Source organism: Camelina sativa, chromosome 10 (genome assembly GCF_000633955.1).
Source record: "Camelina sativa cultivar DH55 chromosome 10, Cs, whole genome shotgun sequence".
NCBI classification, from domain to species: Eukaryota; Viridiplantae; Streptophyta; class Magnoliopsida; order Brassicales; family Brassicaceae; genus Camelina; species Camelina sativa.
The window spans coordinates 24,593,514-24,610,531 of NC_025694.1; the positions used below are offsets into that span (position 1 = coordinate 24,593,514).

At 41.1% G+C, this 17,018-nt stretch overlaps 1 protein-coding gene across 2 annotated transcripts; it reads left to right on the forward strand.

Annotated features, from left to right (window-relative positions):
- Nucleotides 12,399–15,300, forward strand: LOC104719827 (uncharacterized protein At5g41620). 2 transcript variants are annotated; one of them, XM_010437812.2, is made up of 3 exons: nt 12,399–12,913; nt 13,374–13,499; nt 13,590–15,300. In XM_010437812.2, the coding sequence occupies exons 1-3, from the start codon at nt 12,545–12,547 to the stop codon at nt 14,982–14,984; spliced, it is 1,890 nt and encodes a 629-aa protein (XP_010436114.1). In that variant the 5' UTR covers nt 12,399–12,544; the 3' UTR covers nt 14,985–15,300. The 2 variants fall into 2 exon arrangements, with proteins under 2 accessions (XP_010436114.1, XP_019086388.1); XM_019230843.1 differs by having other exon boundaries at nt 12,833–12,913; nt 13,378–13,499; nt 13,590–15,296.

The following is a 17,018-nucleotide window of genomic DNA, read 5'->3' on the forward strand; positions in this document are numbered from 1 at the left end:
GGACGGTATTGCGGGATTCGGGGACGAATCCATATTGGTGGGGGAGAATTGTAACATCCGCGAACCAATTTGTGTATTTTTGGTGTGGGTGTCGATCGACACCCTTGGTGGCATCGATCGACACCATGTTTTCCGGTTTGGTCGGGTTTGATTTAATTACCGAATTGGTTCGGTTTGGTTTGATTTAAAACCCTAATCGTGTGTAAAAGGGGAAAAACGACCCTAGGTCGTATTATTTGTGGTTCTCGCCGTTTTTGAGAGGAAAAGAAAGAGAGAAAAGAGAGAAAAACTTTTCTGGGATTTCTGGGCTTGTTCTTGGTGATTTTGGAGAGATCTGAGGCTGTAGGAGTGTTAGCTGTTGCTGGAATCGAAGGGGAAGCTTCTGGAGGTGTTGTTTTCCACGTTTCTCAATCCAAACTTCTTGTTCTTGAGGTGAGTGCTTGACCATGGTTGATCTAAGCATGAGATCTCCCTTGTTTTGTGTGATTCCTTGTTATTTGTGGTGTTTGCTTGCTTGGGTACATTGTATTTGTGATTTCTAGTGAATTCCGAGATGATTAGACGTGTTTGGAGTCGAATCTGTGTTGATTGAGATCGGAGTTCGTCGCTGAGTTTCGCGCAGATCGTGACTGCAGAAGAGGCGTCGATCGATACCACTTTTGTGGAGCATCGATCGGCACCGTCTCGAGTAGCATCGATCGTCACCATTCCGGCATCGGTCGACACCAGTTCCTGTAGCATCGGTCGACACCGATTGAGCATCGGTCGACACTAGTACCTGCCGAGTCTTATTTTCCTGGTTTGATATGTTGATTGTGTTGTTGTTGTTTGTTGACTTGGGAGTCTCATATGCTTGTGTGTATAACCCAGTAGATGGGAGGACGGCCTCACTAAGTATTTATGATAATACTTACGCATCTCAATTGTTGTTTGTGATGTGCAGGTAAAGGCAAAGTGTGATCGTGGAATCAAGGCGATGATGAAGGGGTGTTCTAGAGACTTGATTGATTGTGGTCTAGCTGTTGTTAGGTTGCTAGATTAGGTCAAAGGAACATTGTAGGATGTTAGTTGTTGGTTATCTCTTTATTTGATTGATGTTATTGGTTATTGGATTTGAATGTTGGAATTCTTTTGGTTTAATGGAATTTGTTCTATTTGATTATCCGCGGTTATTGATTGATGTTAGGATGTTAGTGGGTATGGGACCACTAGTAAATTAAGGTATTTAAAAAAAAAAAAAAAGGGAAGGGTTGTTTCATTTTGGTATCAGAGCCCTTACGGTTCTAGGTCTAGGGTTCATTGTGCTTTTGCTGTTGATGTTTAGGATTACATGCTATAATTGATTGTGTGATTGGCAATTGTGTGTGGCATGAAGTCCTAGAACATCCTCTTCGAGCCTGATTGTGATTCCACGGTGAGTTGTGTTTCTTGTGTATTAGAATTATTGTTTGCTTAGCCTTCTGTTCTTGGATGATACAGATGGTTAGGGGTGAGGATGCTGTTGGTCGCGGTCGTGGTCGTGGGCGTGGTCGTGGTCGTGGTCGGGGACGAGGTCAGGTTCCTGAGGCCAGTGTGAGTGTGACCCAGAGCATGGCCAGTGAGGAGGTGGCGGAGTCACAGGTTCATCCTAGTGTGTCTGGAGACCAGGCTGGTTTGGGTGACGGCAGGGCGGATGGGCCCGGTGTCGGTCACGGTGTTGCCCCGGGTGTGGGGGTTGCAGCGGGAGGTGCTCCAGGCAGGGAGGATGTCTTGATGGACTTGCTAGCTCAGGTTTTGCAGCGACTTCCAGCAGTTGTGCCGCCAGTGGTTGGTGGGCAGGATCCAGTAGTGCCGCCAGTGGTTGGTGGGCAGGGTCCAGTAGTGCCGCCAGTGGGTGGTGGGCAGGGTCCAGTGGTGCAGCCTGTGGCGGGTTTGCAGGCAGGTGTGCAGCCGGGGGCCGAGGTAGTGGATGCACAGTATGTGCGGATGATGGAGCAGCTGCGGCATGTGGGAGCCGGGTATTTCTCAGGAAGTACCGATCCGAGTGTAGCGGATGAGTGGAGAGAGCGGATGGAGGATATTTTCCTTTCGCTTAGGTGTCCCGACCGGTACAGGGTGGATCTGGCAGTGTTTTACTTGTCAGGAGATGCTCGTGTGTGGTGGAGGTCGGTGACAGCACGGAGGGTGCAGCGGGGTATGTCTTGGGGAGATTTTGTGGGGGAGTTTAACTCCAAGTATTTTCCTCAGGAGGCTCTTGATCGTATGGAGGCACGGTTCTTGGGTTTGACTCAGGGGGACCGTACAGTGCGGGAGCTGGATGCAGAGTTCAGTCGGCTTGTGGGGTATGCAGGCAGGGCATGGGAGCCAGAGGCGGCTCAGGTGCGGAGGTTTTTGTTGGCTCTGCGGGATGATTTGAGGACTCGGTGCAGAGTGAGGAGCTATGCTACGAGAGCAGAGCTGGTTGAGGTTGCAGCTGGGATAGAGGATGACTTGAGGTCACAGGTGGTTGTGGTCAGTTCTTCGGTGCAGCCACAGCAGTCTCAGCCGCTTTCTGTTCCTAGCAAGGGCGGCAAGCCTGCGCAGGGGCAGAAGAGGAAGTTTGATGTTATGCAGAGATCGAGGCACGGGGGTGCGAAATGCTTTGGGTGTGGTAGTAGGGACCACAAGGTGTCTAGCTGTCCACAGAGAGGTGAGCAGCGGGCAGTGACAGAGCAGCGGGCGGTGACGGAGCCGCGGACAGATACTCGGGTGTGTTACTACTGCAGAGAGACGGGGCATATCAAGCCTCGTTGTCCCAAGTTGCAGCAGAGGGCAGTAGCAGTGTTGCAGGCTGGAGCTCAGCCAGGGGTGCAGCAGGGTGTGCAGCACGGTGTGCAGCCGGTGGGTTGGATTGAGCCGACGACTCAGGTGTACTCGACTCAGGAGCCCGGTGGCACTAGTGCAGGAGCGATCACAGGTATAACTTCTGAGATTCGAACTTAGTCAATTCAATAGTTCAGATTATATTTGTTTTTGCTTGTGGTCAAGTGTTAGGTTCTCAACACATGAGATTTGTGTAGGGACCTTGTTGGTGGGCGGGTTTAAGTCCCATGTTATGTTTGATTCTGGAGCTTCTCATAGCTTCATTACTCCGGAGTGTGCCGTGAGTGCGGGGATCAGAGGGGATTCTGGAGAGCGTTCAGGAGTTGTCAGAGTTGCTGGAGGCAAGTTCCTGAGGGTTATTGGACGAGCTGGAGGAGTTGATATTCAGATCGCAGGAGAGTCGTGGCCAGCGGATTTGCTTATCAGTCCAGTGGAGTTGTATGACGTCATTCTTGGTATGGATTGGTTGCATCGGTATAAGGTGCATTTGGATTGCTATCGGGGTAGAGTGGAGTTTGAGCGTCCAGGAGGGAAGTTGGTTTTTCAGGGTATTAGACCGACTTCGGGGAGTCTCGTGATCTCAGCCGTTCAGGCAGGGAAGATGATCGAGAAGGGCCGTGAGGCCTATCTGGTTACTATATCTATGCCAGAGTCAGTGGGGAAGTCTACGGTTAGCGGTATTCCGGTTGTGGAGGACTTTGAGGATGTGTTCCAGTCATTGCAGGGATTACCACCATCTCGGTCGGATCCTTTTACCATTGAGCTGGAACCGGGGACGATGCCGTTATCCAAGGCTCCTTACAGGATGGCTCCAGCAGAGATGGCAGAGCTGAAGAAGCAGCTGGAGGATTTGTTGGGCAAGGGTTTTATCCGTCCTAGTTGTTCACCGTGGGGAGCTCCGGTGTTGTTTGTTAAGAAGAAGGATGGGAGTTTTCGGTTGTGTATTGACTACCGGGGTTTGAACCGAGTTACTGTGAAGAACAAGTACCCTCTCCCGAGGATTGATGAGTTGTTGGATCAGTTGAGGGGTGCTACTTGGTTCTCCAAGATCGACTTGGCTTCAGGTTATCATCAGATCCCTATTCATGAGGCAGATGTGAGGAAGACAGCCTTCAGGACGAGATATGGGCACTATGAGTTTGTGGTGATGCCGTTTGGGTTGACAAACGCGCCAGCTGCGTTTATGAGATTGATGAACAGCGTGTTCCAGGAGTTTCTGGACGTGTCAGTCATCATTTTCATCGACGACATCCTGGTATATTCTAAGAGTCCTGAGGAGCATGCAGTACATCTGAGAGCAGTGTTGGAGAAGCTGCGGGAGCAGAAGTTGTTTGCTAAGCTGAGTAAGTGCAGTTTCTGGCAGCGTGAGATGGGGTTCTTGGGTCATATTGTTTCAGCTGAGGGAGTTTCAGTGGATCCAGAGAAGATTCAGTCCATCAGGGAGTGGCCGAGGCCGCAGAGTGCCACTGAGATTCGGAGTTTCCTGGGGTTAGCAGGTTACTACAGGAGGTTTGTTCGGGGTTTTGCGAGTATGGCTCAGCCGATGACTAAGCTTACAGGGAAGGATGTCCCGTTTGTGTGGTCACCAGAGTGTGAGGCAAGTTTTGCAAGTCTCAAGCAGATGTTGACTACCACGCCGGTGTTAGCATTGCCTGAGCAGGACGAGCCTTATGTTGTGTATACAGATGCTTCTAGAGTGGGGTTGGGTTGTGTACTTATGCAGCAGGGGAAGGTTATAGCTTATGCTTCGCGGCAGTTGCGGAAGCATGAAGCTAATTATCCTACTCATGATTTGGAGATGGCAGCAGTGATCTTTGCTCTTAAGATTTGGAGATCCTATCTGTATGGTGGGAAGGTACAGGTATTTACAGATCACAAGAGTCTGAAGTATATTTTTACTCAGCCTGAGCTGAATTTGAGGCAGAGGCGTTGGATGGAGTTAGTAGCGGATTATGATTTGGACATAGCTTACCATCCTGGTAAAGCTAATCTGGTTGCAGATGCCTTGAGTCGGAAGCGGGTGGCTTCGGCTCAGGAGCAGGATATGGAGGTGTTGGTAGGTGAGATTAGTGCATTGAGTTTGTGTGCTATCTCACAAGAACCTTTGGGTTTGGAGGCAGTTGATAGAGCAGATTTGTTGAGCAGAGTGAGGTTAGCTCAGGAGAGTGATGAGGGGCTGGTGAATGCCTCTAAGGCTGCGGGTGCAGAGTATCAGGTTTCTGCTAATGGTACTATCCTTGTGCATGGTCGGATCTGTGTGCCCAAGGGTGAGGATTTGAGGCAGGAGATACTGAGAGAGGCTCATTCGAGCAAGTTCTCTATTCATCCAGGAGCGACCAAGATGTACCGTGACCTCAAGCGGTACTATCACTGGGTCGGGATGAAGAAGGACGTAGCTGACTGGGTGGCGAAGTGTGATACTTGCCAGCTGGTGAAGGCGGAGCATCAGGTTCCTGGTGGTTTGTTACAGAGTTTACCCATTCCAGAGTGGAAGTGGGATTTGATCACGATGGACTTCGTGGTAGGTTTACCTGTGTCGAGGACGTTTGATGCTATTTGGGTCATTGTGGACCGTTTGACTAAGTCTGCACATTTTCTGGCCATCAAGAAAACTGATGGAGCAGCGGTTTTGGCCAAGAAGTATGTGAGGGAGATAGTCAGATTGCATGGTGTGCCTGTTAGTATTGTGTCTGATAGAGATTCCAAGTTCACTTCGGTGTTCTGGAGGGCGTTTCAGGCAGAGTTGGGCACGAAGGTGCATATGAGTACAGCCTATCATCCTCAGACGGACGGTCAGTCAGAGAGGACGATCCAGATTTTGGAGGATTTATTGAGGATGTGTGTGCTGGATTGGGGTGGTCATTGGGCAGATCACTTGAGTTTGGTGGAGTTTGCTTATAACAACAGCTACCAGGCTAGTATTGGGATGGCTCCTTATGAGGCCCTGTATGGGAGGCCGTGTCGTACACCTTTATGTTGGACTCAGGTGGGGGAGAGGAGCATATTTGGTGCAGATTTTGTTCAGGAGACCTCGGAGAAGATTCGGGTTTTGAGGCTGAACATGAAGGAGGCTCAGGATCGGCAGAAGAGCTATGCTGATAAGAGGAGAAAGGATCTTGAGTTTCAGGTTGGTGATAGAGTGTACCTCAAGATGGCCATGTTGCGGGGTCCGAACAGGTCATTGTCAGAGACTAAGTTGAGTCCGAGGTACATGGGTCCGTTCAGAGTGGTTGAGCGGGTGGGACCAGTGGCATACCCGCTGGAGTTGCCTAAGGTTATGCGTGCGTTTCACAAGGTATTTCATGTGTCGATGCTGAATAAGTGTCTTCACGAGGGTGATCGGTTGTTGGCTAAGATTCCTGAAGATCTTCAGCCCAACATGACCTTGGAGGCGAGACCGTTGAGGGTGCTCGAGAGGAGAGTCAATGAACTTCGGAAGAAGAAGATTCCTTTGATGAGAGTCCTGTGGGAATGTGATGGAGTAGAGGAAAAGACTTGGGAGCCCGAGGCGAGGATGAAGGCAAGGTTTAAGAAGTGGTTTGAGATGCAGGCCGCGACTTGAGCTTGTCTAGCCGGGTCCAAGTTGTAGTCCATGGCTGGAGTGGGTACGGAGTATTCCAGCCCATCTCTCTTGATACTTGGTCGCTTAGGGGTGGTTGGTTGTGCGACTAAGTACCAAGATGAGGTGGTGTTCGGGATGTGGGTTAATGGATTGGATCGTGATATCTTATTTTTCTTATGTATTTTCGTTAGGGTTGTAACGATTATGACATTTTTTTGTGATTAATAAGATGAGTATTTTTCTTTATTTTTGACTATTATTGTCATGGGAAAAAGAGAAATAGCTCGGGTTTCTATTTTTTTGGAAAGTTTCCATAAATAGGAAGTTTCCATAGAAAGAAAGTTTCCTAAGTTAGAAAGTTTCTAAAAAGGGAAATTTTGTGGAAAGTGTTGAGGTAGATCTATTCGGGAGGTGTGCGGGCTGTTGCGACAGTTGCACGGAAAACCTTGGCTGACGGTATTTAAGTCCAGTCGAAGGATTTGCGGGCCGTGTTGACGGTGGAACGGAGATCCTTGACGGATGGACGATGCTGCAGGATTCGAGGACATATCTTTGTTGGTGGGGGAGAATTGTAACATCCGCGAACCAGAAATTATATTTGTGGTCTGAGTGTCAATCGACACCATGGGTGTGTCGATCGACACCATCATTTCCAATTTTGATTGGTTTGTTTTAATTGATGTTTGGTTCGGTTTGGCTCAATTGGAAACTCCTAAACCAAGTATATAAGAGAAGAAGCGACGAATTAAGGGTTTTAGGTTGTCTTGTTTTGTCGCCGTTGAGTGAGAGAAGAGAGAAAAAGGAGAGAAAGTGTTGGAGAGCGTTGAGAGTTTTCTTGGGAGATTTTTGTCTTGTTCTTGGTGTTTTTGGAGAGATTTGTGGCTGTGGAAGGGAGAGCTGTTATTGGGAACGAAGGAGAAGCTTCCTAAGGTGTTGGTTCCACCGTTTCTCATTCCAATCTTCCTGTAAAAGAGGTGAGTGCTTGACCATGGTTGATCTAAGCCTGAGATCTCTTTTGTTTGGCTGTTCTTTGTCTATTTGTGGTGTTTGCTTGCTTGGGTTTGTTGTTTTCGGGTTTCCCATAGGTTCCTGAGGCATTTGGGTGAGTTTGGGACGGTTTTGAGATGATTTGAAACAGAGGTTCGTCGTTCGTGTTCGTGCAGTTCGCGTCTGTAGAGGCAGTGTCGGTCGACACCAATGTGGTGTCGGTCGACACCACTCAGCATCGATCGATACCGAGATAGCGTCGGTCGACACCACTCTGTGCCAGCGTTGATCGACACCGTGTTAGCGTCGGTCGACACCAGTCTCATCCGAGACTTGTTTTCCTGGTTTGATGTATTGTTTGTGTTTGTTGGCTTGCTTAAACCTGAGGGTCTCAGTTGTTTGTGTGTATAACTTAGTAGATGGGAGGACGACCTCACTAAGTATTTATGATAATACTTACGCATCTCAATTGTTGTTTGTGATGTGCAGGTAAAGGTAAAGTGTGACCATGGAATCAAGACGATGAGGAAAAGGATGTTCTAGAGGCTTGGCTGATTGTGGTCTACCTATTGTTAGGTTGCTAGTATTGAGTTGATAGAACATTGTAGGATGTTGGAACTTAGTTATTTCATTGTTGGTTTTTGGTTTATTGCATTGTTGGTTATTGGATTGTTATTGTTGGAATTCATGTTGGTTTTATGGAATTGTTTTGTTATCCGTTGTTGTTGATTGTGGCTAGGATGTTAGTGAGTATAGGAACACTGGTAAATTGGTATTATTATAAAAAGAAAAAGAAAAAAGGGAAGGGTTGTTTAAGAGATAGAGAGAAATGCAGCAGCCAGCAGAGTTTAACATCGCTCAGTCGTCCATTTATGCTGTCTCTCATTACTTCTTGCATTTTTCTTTTAAAGGAATTTTGCTACTTGTTCCCAATTTTGTTTTGTATTGATTAACATTACTAGCTGAAAAAAAAAAAGAGAAAAGGAATCTGATAAAGTCAACTTTTGTTTGGCACTGATTTAATAATGTTTATGGATCCATTATTTTAATATATAATGTTTCTTTCTGATTAAGAAAGCCACAGAAGAAATATGAGTAATTTGATTTTATACATTTAGTCTTATTATAAATTTAAAATTTACAGTATATAGTTTCAAAAATATTTAAGATATACCATATACAATATTGTTCTATTTTTTTTATACCACAATTTAATCGTTTATTATGAAAATCAAATAATTTATTTAGCTTTCACTTTTTTTTTCTAGTTTCCAACCTAATCTAGTGATATTTTTAGTTACTTTAGCATAAAAAATTTGGAAAACACTTCGTGATTAAACTCCAGAGAATATATGCACGTACTCCTAAAAAGAATGTTACTTTGACCCAATTCTCCCCATGACTATAGAAATTAAGTAAAACCGTTGCTGTTGCCTCTGTTTGTTCTCCCATTGGTCTCCTAAAAAGCCTGGATGACAACAACATCTAAACAAATATCACCTAATGAAGTGTTCTCAAGACTCCAGCTCAAACTAAAGAATTGAACATTCCACATACTGTTTGTGGCATCCTTGTAAAAACACGTTTTGACGCACCCAATGGAATACATAAATTTGGCTTTAACGGTGTGCTACGAGTTTTACTTATCATGCTACCGTCACATGTTCACAAATATCTTGATTTATGTACAGTTGGCATTATGTAAAACTTATTATTAAGAAAAAGAACTCACATATCCCACTTGAATATATATATATATAAAAAAATATATATATATATATATATATATATTCATATAGATAACTTTGGCCGCTATCTTCCTCTTGTCATCTAAAATTTGTTTATGTATGATGGAAAACTACTAAAGATCAACGTATAAAAAGATCCTAGACAGTAAGCGTGTGGTGTCCCAACACTTAACACTTAAAAAATCTGATTAGCTTATGTAATCCTACGTAATTTTAGATAGTTTAGACGTTTATAATATAAAACATATATTATATTATTAAAAATTATTTTTTATATATATAATAAAATATAAACAAAGTTGACAGAAATATATTTTTAATTTCTATCAAATAACATATGAACGTTTAACTTGATGTATATAGATATTAAATTTCTAAATTTGAATTTACATAATTAAAAAAAATACATTACAACAAAATTTATGTGATTTTAGGTGGTCAAAACATCTATGTAGACTTTATCTGTAAAAAAAATCTACCATGTAGATGAGTTTAGACGACTATTTAGAACGCTGTTAACAATAATATAATCTTTCATTGTGATATTAATAATTTTTTTTTGAAAAAAAACAAGATAAAGCTCAAATTCTATAAATGTAATGAGTTGCTGCTTTACCATAATACGATTATTATTATTGTGTAATTATCAACTATATGTGTTTTTTTTGTTTATGTTAACATGTTATGCTGTTGGATTATGGCTTTGTTTTATATATTGTATCATCCATTAGTTTCTTTTTTCTTTCTGAAATTTGCTTCATCATCTATTAGTTAGTTTGAATCAAATTATATTCTTTTTTTCCCAGCCGAAAGAGGTCATCATTATTGTATTATTTAAACATACCCTTTCATGCCAATGATGCAATGCAAAATCTATGGACAAGTGATGTTATCCCTAATATATTTAAGTAAACGTATAACAACATGATAATTAATAATAATTGTGATGTGTATCATGGCTACGTTTTGTTGCGGAGAATATGGTGCGACCGACGGGATCATGGTATTTGGGTGAATCTACACTCTACACACGCAATGTGAATTGAATCCTCGAATATTCTGGTTGTATACCAAAGTCGTAGTAAATTTTAAATTAAAATAATATGGAAAATTGTATGAAATATCTTTTATTTTTTATTGAAAGAAAGACTTTGTACGAAGTATCTAATCTATGATCTAATAATCGTCGGACTTTGTCTCCAACTCTCCAGCTAATATTAATAACATGGTATAATATTATTTGTGTTACATTATGATTTTTGAAGTCTTTGATGGTAATGCAAAGTCTTGTAATATGTACTGATTCATATATACATCTTAAGTATCTTATTGGTCAAATCTTACATGTCTGATGTCTCACATTATTGCATTATTCTTCTCCGGTTCTTCCTCTTATCTTATGCCCCACTTCTCTATATATTTTTAGGTTTCAATGTTTCATAAAGTTAACATCGTTAGACTATATCAACCATTTGTTATTTAATTAATTTTCTCAAATTCTCGTCACTTAACTAACTTTTATGAAGTTATGACATTTTCGTTTAACAGTAATAAATTTTCTTTAAATAACCTAAAAATATAAACGATTGAAGAATTCTCTGTTTTTTTAAATCAGCTTAGTTTTGGACCATAAAATTTGAGTATTACCGATTTCTTAATCCAATATTTTCAATTATATGGTCATGTTCGTTTGTCTGTCGCTGGATCAACGACCAACTAAAAATTCCAGCGACAACATACGTTGTTCGTTCCTGTCGTTAGCGGCTATAGCTGAATTGTTCGTTTTCCTAATATTGTAACTAATTACTATATTTTAAATTAATAAAATTTAACTTTTGATAATTTATATTTTTATATAAAATGTAAATTACGTATAAACTATGAAAATCAATATTTTAAAATAATTAATTTGAAATTTTATTTTTAATTGATTAACTTTAATATTATTAGATTTAATTTGGTTATAATTAATTTATTTAGAATTTTATTTATATATATTCACATTAATTTTTTATTTTATTTATTCTATTTAGTGAAATTTAGTTTAATTTGAATAAATATATGTAGTTATATCTTTATTTAATTAATTTTAATTATGAATAATTTAATTTAGCAATTTTTTCTTTTTGTTATTTTAATCGTTATTGTTTGTTTGCTTTGTCGTTGGATCTAACGACTACTCTGCGAGTATTCGCTGATGATCGCTGAAAATTTTAATGACTAAAAATTACAGTCCTTGGTTGCTGGAAACAGTCATTTTACTGGTCGCTGAATTAGTGACAGATAAACGAATAACTATTAATCGCTATCACTGATTTCTGTCGCTGCGATAGGCAAAGGCAAACGAACGTGTACTTACGAATAAAAGAAAGAAGTGTGGGAATGAATGGTATTGGTAAGTAAATAGTACTATGTGGCCAGACACTACGAGTTTATTAACGGGCTCTCTAAGCCCATGAAATGGATAATAAAAGCCTGCAAGTGATTTTGATAACTATATTAAGAAACTAAAACACCTTGCTTGCATGTTCACTTGGAAAAACTCCTTGGCATTGAAGGTATAAGGGAGAAACATATAAATGAGAACATATTTAGCTGTACATATTTAGAAGTGGCTGGAACTTCTGCTGTATTATAAATGAGAACATGAGCATAAACGATGAGTATGTAAGAGCTAACCAATAGGCCCAATACAAGAGAAAGCGTCTATTCTACAACAAACCAAATCGATCAGAAAAAAAAAGTTTAATTAGTTTCAGTCTCTGTTGGCAACTATTTAGCAAGTGTGTGGTTGAACAATTTGCTTTGTTCACTTCATAGATCAACTAGAAACTATATCAGTGAAAAAATCCAAGTTAGAGACGTGTGCCTCTTTGCCTTTTGCTTAGTTAAATCGAACCCTCTGAGATAGTTAGTGTCTTTGACACACACAAAAGAAACAACACACCTCTTGGAACTTGAATGATGGAAGCTAATTCTCACTTCTCACTTCTCAGATATATCCAAAGAACGAGGAAAATGCCACAAATAACAAACAGACAAAGCCAAAGAAAAGTACCAAGTTACGGTACTGTCGGAATATTACAGCATCACCAAGAATAGAGAAAGGTGAATGTTCCTTTTAAAAAAATAATTAGCTGGTAACTACAATTAATTGTGTGATAGTGATGTTACTAAACAAACTGATTGTAGCCATTGAAAGATATATAGAGAGAGATCCTTTTGAATAGGAACCAAAAGAAAACAAAATAATCCTAAAACCCCACATCAAAAAAAAAGTATCCAACGTTCAAAAATTTACAGGTGAAACAAATTCAAAAGACAACTTTGAGAAATTTATGGGAACTTTTTGATTGAAATTAAAGAGAAAAAGGTGGAAACTTTATTATTACTTATAGCTTTTTTGATGGAAAGTAAAGTGAGAAGAGGCAGAGCAGTAGTAGAAAAAGAAGTAGAGAGACAGAAAGTGGAAAGATTGGTGGAAAAGTTAAAGAATCATAATCATCGAATTAATCCATCTTCATCAACTCCAGTGCACGTTAGCTTCATCCCTAGCTCAGCCTTTGTTGTTTCCTCCTCTAGAAAGCTCGCTGCTGCTTTCTGGGAGTTTCATCACTACCACTCTGCTTCTTCTTCTGCTGATATAATGCACCGTGGCGCGAATGGTTTCGCCGGAGCTAGTAATAACCGTCGACAACGTCATGGCAAAGCCGTGGTTAAGGAGAATGGTCTCGACCTCTCTCAATTCCTCCGAGATCCTTCTCCTGATCATCAGGTTTCTCTTTCTCTCTCTAGGATTTAACCCTTTTTCTCTGGATTGTTTTTTTTTTTTGGGTGGATTCATTTGAATTAGTTGGTTTAGGATTATGGGTAGTGTTAAAGTTTGGATTTTGAAACTTGGGTCGTGATGATTTGTGTGAATTTTGAGGATTTTTTTTGTGTGTTCTTGGTTTAGTCTAGATTTACTCTGTTCTTACTGCAGCAAGTGATTAGTATTTGGATTCACAGTGAAAAAGCTTACATCTTTTGTAGAAGTCTCACAAAGTTTCAAATTTGAGCTAAAACGTTAGGCGCGTGACAATTGATTATGGTCAGGTCATTAGCTAAGATTAGGTTAGCGAGGAGAGTGATTATGATTTTAGTTAGAGGTTATGGTTCTTTTATCTGATGCACTAACGTGGTTTGGTTTTGGAGTTGTTCAATATCTGATATGGTTCCCTCCTACATTGTCTCAGCCAGATAGTGCTGGAAGTCTAAGGAGGCAGATTGGTCAAATGTTGATAAAGCATCATCAATCTATCGACCGTAACAATCATGCTCTTCAGCCCGTATCTCCTGCTAGTTACGGAAGCTCTCTTGAGGTTTAAACAATTGTTTTTCAGCTTAAGGAATCCATCTTCAGATGGATCATAGAACATTTGTATTCAAACATATGGATTACGGTTTTGCAGGTTACGACATACAACAAAGCGGTAACTCCAAGTAGTTCATTGGAGTTCAGAGGAAGACTGTCTAGAGAACCTCACTACAATCTCAAGACATCAACTGAACTTCTTAAAGTATTGAACCGTATTTGGAGCCTCGAGGAGCAGCATGTCTCCAACATCTCTTTGATAAAAGCTTTGAAAACCGAGCTGGCTCATTCACGTCTTCGAATCAAGGAGCTTCTAAGGTACCAGCAAGCCGATAGACACGAGCTAGACGGTGTGGTGAAACAACTCGCTGAAGAGAAAATGTCGAGGAAGAATAAGGAAGTTGAGCGGATAAGCTCTGCGGTTCAGTCTATGAGGAAAGAGTTAGAAGATGAGAGGAAACTTAGGAAACGTTCTGAGAGTTTGCATAGGAAACTGGCACGTGAGCTCTCGGAAGTGAAGTCTTCGTTGTCTAACTGTGTCAAGGAGCTTGAGAGAGGGGCTAAATCAAAGAAGATGATGGAGCTGCTCTGCGATGAGTTTGCCAAAGGAATCAAGTGTTACGAAGAGGAGATTCACGGTTTAAAGAAGAAGAATCTTGATAAGGATTGGGCTGGTCGAGCTGGAGGAGATCAACTGGTTCTTCATATTGCTGAATCTTGGCTTGACGAAAGGACGCAGATGAGATTAGAAGGTGGAGATACATTGAATGGTAACAACAGATCAGTGCTTGATAAGCTCGAGGTTGAGATCGAGACCTTTCTTCAGGAGAAGCGGAATGAAGTACCGAGAAACCGAAGGAACTCACTTGAATCTGTTCCGTTCAACACCTTGAGTGCACCACCGCGGGATGTAGACTGTGAAGAAGACTCAGCAGGAAGCGATTCGAATTGCTTTGAGCTCAAGAAACCTGCTCTGTCTCACGGAGACGAGACGATGAAACCTAACCAACTTAACAAAGACGGTTTGATTGATGAAAAGCCGAAAGGCAAAACCGGAAGCCCCTCGAGTTTCCAAGTGAACTTCGAGGATCAAATGGCGTGGGCAATACCGAGTAACGGAAAGAAGAAACCCCCCCGAGCTATTGAAGACGAAGAAGAAGAAGATGTGAAGCCTGAGAAGAGCAATAACATTAAGAAACCAGAAGATGAGATTGATCAGTGTGCTACTACGAACAAGAACGATGTACTGGGGGAAATGATTCGAACACACAGAAGGTTATTGTCTGAAACCCGTGAAATCGATGAAGCTTCTTGCAATTTTCCATCTTCTCGAAGACAAGCTAGTCCTATTCGACAATGGATTTCAAGAACCGTCGCACCTGATCTTTTTGGCTCGTCGGATAATGCGATAGCTCATGGAGTTAAGGATAGTACTTTGAAAACTAAGCTAGCAAAGAGTTCAAAGTCGCGTCTTCGGCTATTCAAAGGCTAATCAAGAGTGGTTCGGTCCAAAACGCACAAAAACGAGAGTTCTTGCTTGAGGATGAGGATACATACAGATCACTGAGTTTCATTCGTTTTCTCTGTAAATCGAACGCATCTACAAATTTGTATATCGATTGCAAATTGTTGGATTATTTAGATTTTGAGTTAACAAGAACGAGAGCAACGGCTAGAGATTTTGAGTTAGCATTGTAAAGTAAGCTAAGTGAACTCTGTTTTATCTGTTGGTCTAGTGTAAAGCGAAAGCGTTTAGAACTGAGGCCCCGATAGGCCCAATAATGTTTAAAACGACAACATTGCAATCCAATAATGTGTATTGGGCCTAGTGGGTAATGGTTTTCAAGGTAGTTTTATTTCACATTCTCTCCCATTATCGTCTAATGCACACAAACTGTTTGATCATTTGCCTCAATGAAAACTTTTCTGAGTTTATTCGTCTAAAAGTTTATTTTCCTTCTTAAAATGTTTCATCTAATGAAGCTGCAACCTTTGTTATGTTTCTTCAAGTCAATTCACTATAATTTGATTGCAAATATAAAATAATTTTTGTAGTAAGAGAAACTCATTTGTCATTGGTTTGATGAAGAACAAGTTTGATGCTTTTGAATTGTTGATCTCTGTAACTTTCATAAAGCTCTAGTTTTCATCATCCCCGTTGGTCTTTTTTACCTTTGTAATCCGAGAATATATGATTGAATATTGAAAATGGCACTCTGTTTTAAGCGGAACGACTTTCATCATCCACGTTAGTGAGATTTCCGGAACGACTAACTCTTTCGTTTGGAGTTGATAAGATTTCAACTCTCGACTTCATTATGCAAAACGACATATCTTATTGGACTTAAAGGCCCATTAACCAAGACCCAAACTCGAGCTCAGTTTGATACGACACAAAGGCATGTGTGGTTTGCGTAACGGTCACTCATCTCAAGCTAACCACTTCTCATTCATTATAACAACGATTTTGACAAGTAACTACACTATGTTATAGTGCTCATTACAAGGAATCCAAAGAGTCCTTAAACCGGTCATTCCGATGATGGACATCACCGGAAAATTCACCGGAAAGATGGCTAAAGCTATGTTGTCAAAATTGTAGTTCCAACAATCCCCCACATGAATAGAATTGACTCTAGACATATGAAGACTTAACTAAACTTAATAGACTAAAAGACTAGACGGACTAGACTGACTCGACTTTCAAGAGTGTATGCGAAAAATAACTGTGTCTGAGATAGTAGCATTTTTCAGCTTTGAACTACTCATTGTTAATATCTGTCGGATTTACTGGCCAGGAGGTGAACATGATGTCTTGAACCACCCGGATATTTATGTAAACCGAGACAACAGGTATAACCCAGCTTCTTTTTCTCGAAGAACCAAGTTCTCTATTGTGTTCGTTTTGGCCATGAACATGCCTGGATTTCATGAGTGAAGTTGGAGAATATAGCCTTACATTTTATTCTCCTAGAAACGGCCTGATTTCACACTCACTAGGTGATTCGCCATTAGCGTTTGTTTTAAGAAGTTTTCCTTTAGGAAATGCTCCACTGATATATCAAAGCTTATGGACTTGATCATTAAAAGCATTGCTTAACCTCTAAAAACATATGAAGTACTGTTTTTCATCTTAGGAACTGGGCTGTGACTATTAGTCATACAGTACTCCAGATTGATTTTGTTTGATTTAGTTTTCCCTTTGAACCTAATTCTTGGGATCTCCAGTCATTTAGGTGGGGTTTCCATCAAACATCCTCTTAGATTGTAGGCTTTAGACCCATTCCTCTTGATGATTTTACAACTTGATCTCTAGCTAGCCCTTTAGTAAAGGGGTCCGCAAGATTAAAAACTGTATTTATGTAGTCTACTGTAATTACACCAGTAGTGATCAAGTTTCTAATGGTCTTATGACGTCTTCTAATATGACGGTTCTTGCCATTGTAGTGAGTATTGTGTGCTCGGGCAATAGCCGATTGGCTATCGCAGTGTACACGTAATGCCGGCACAGGTTTTTCCCACATCG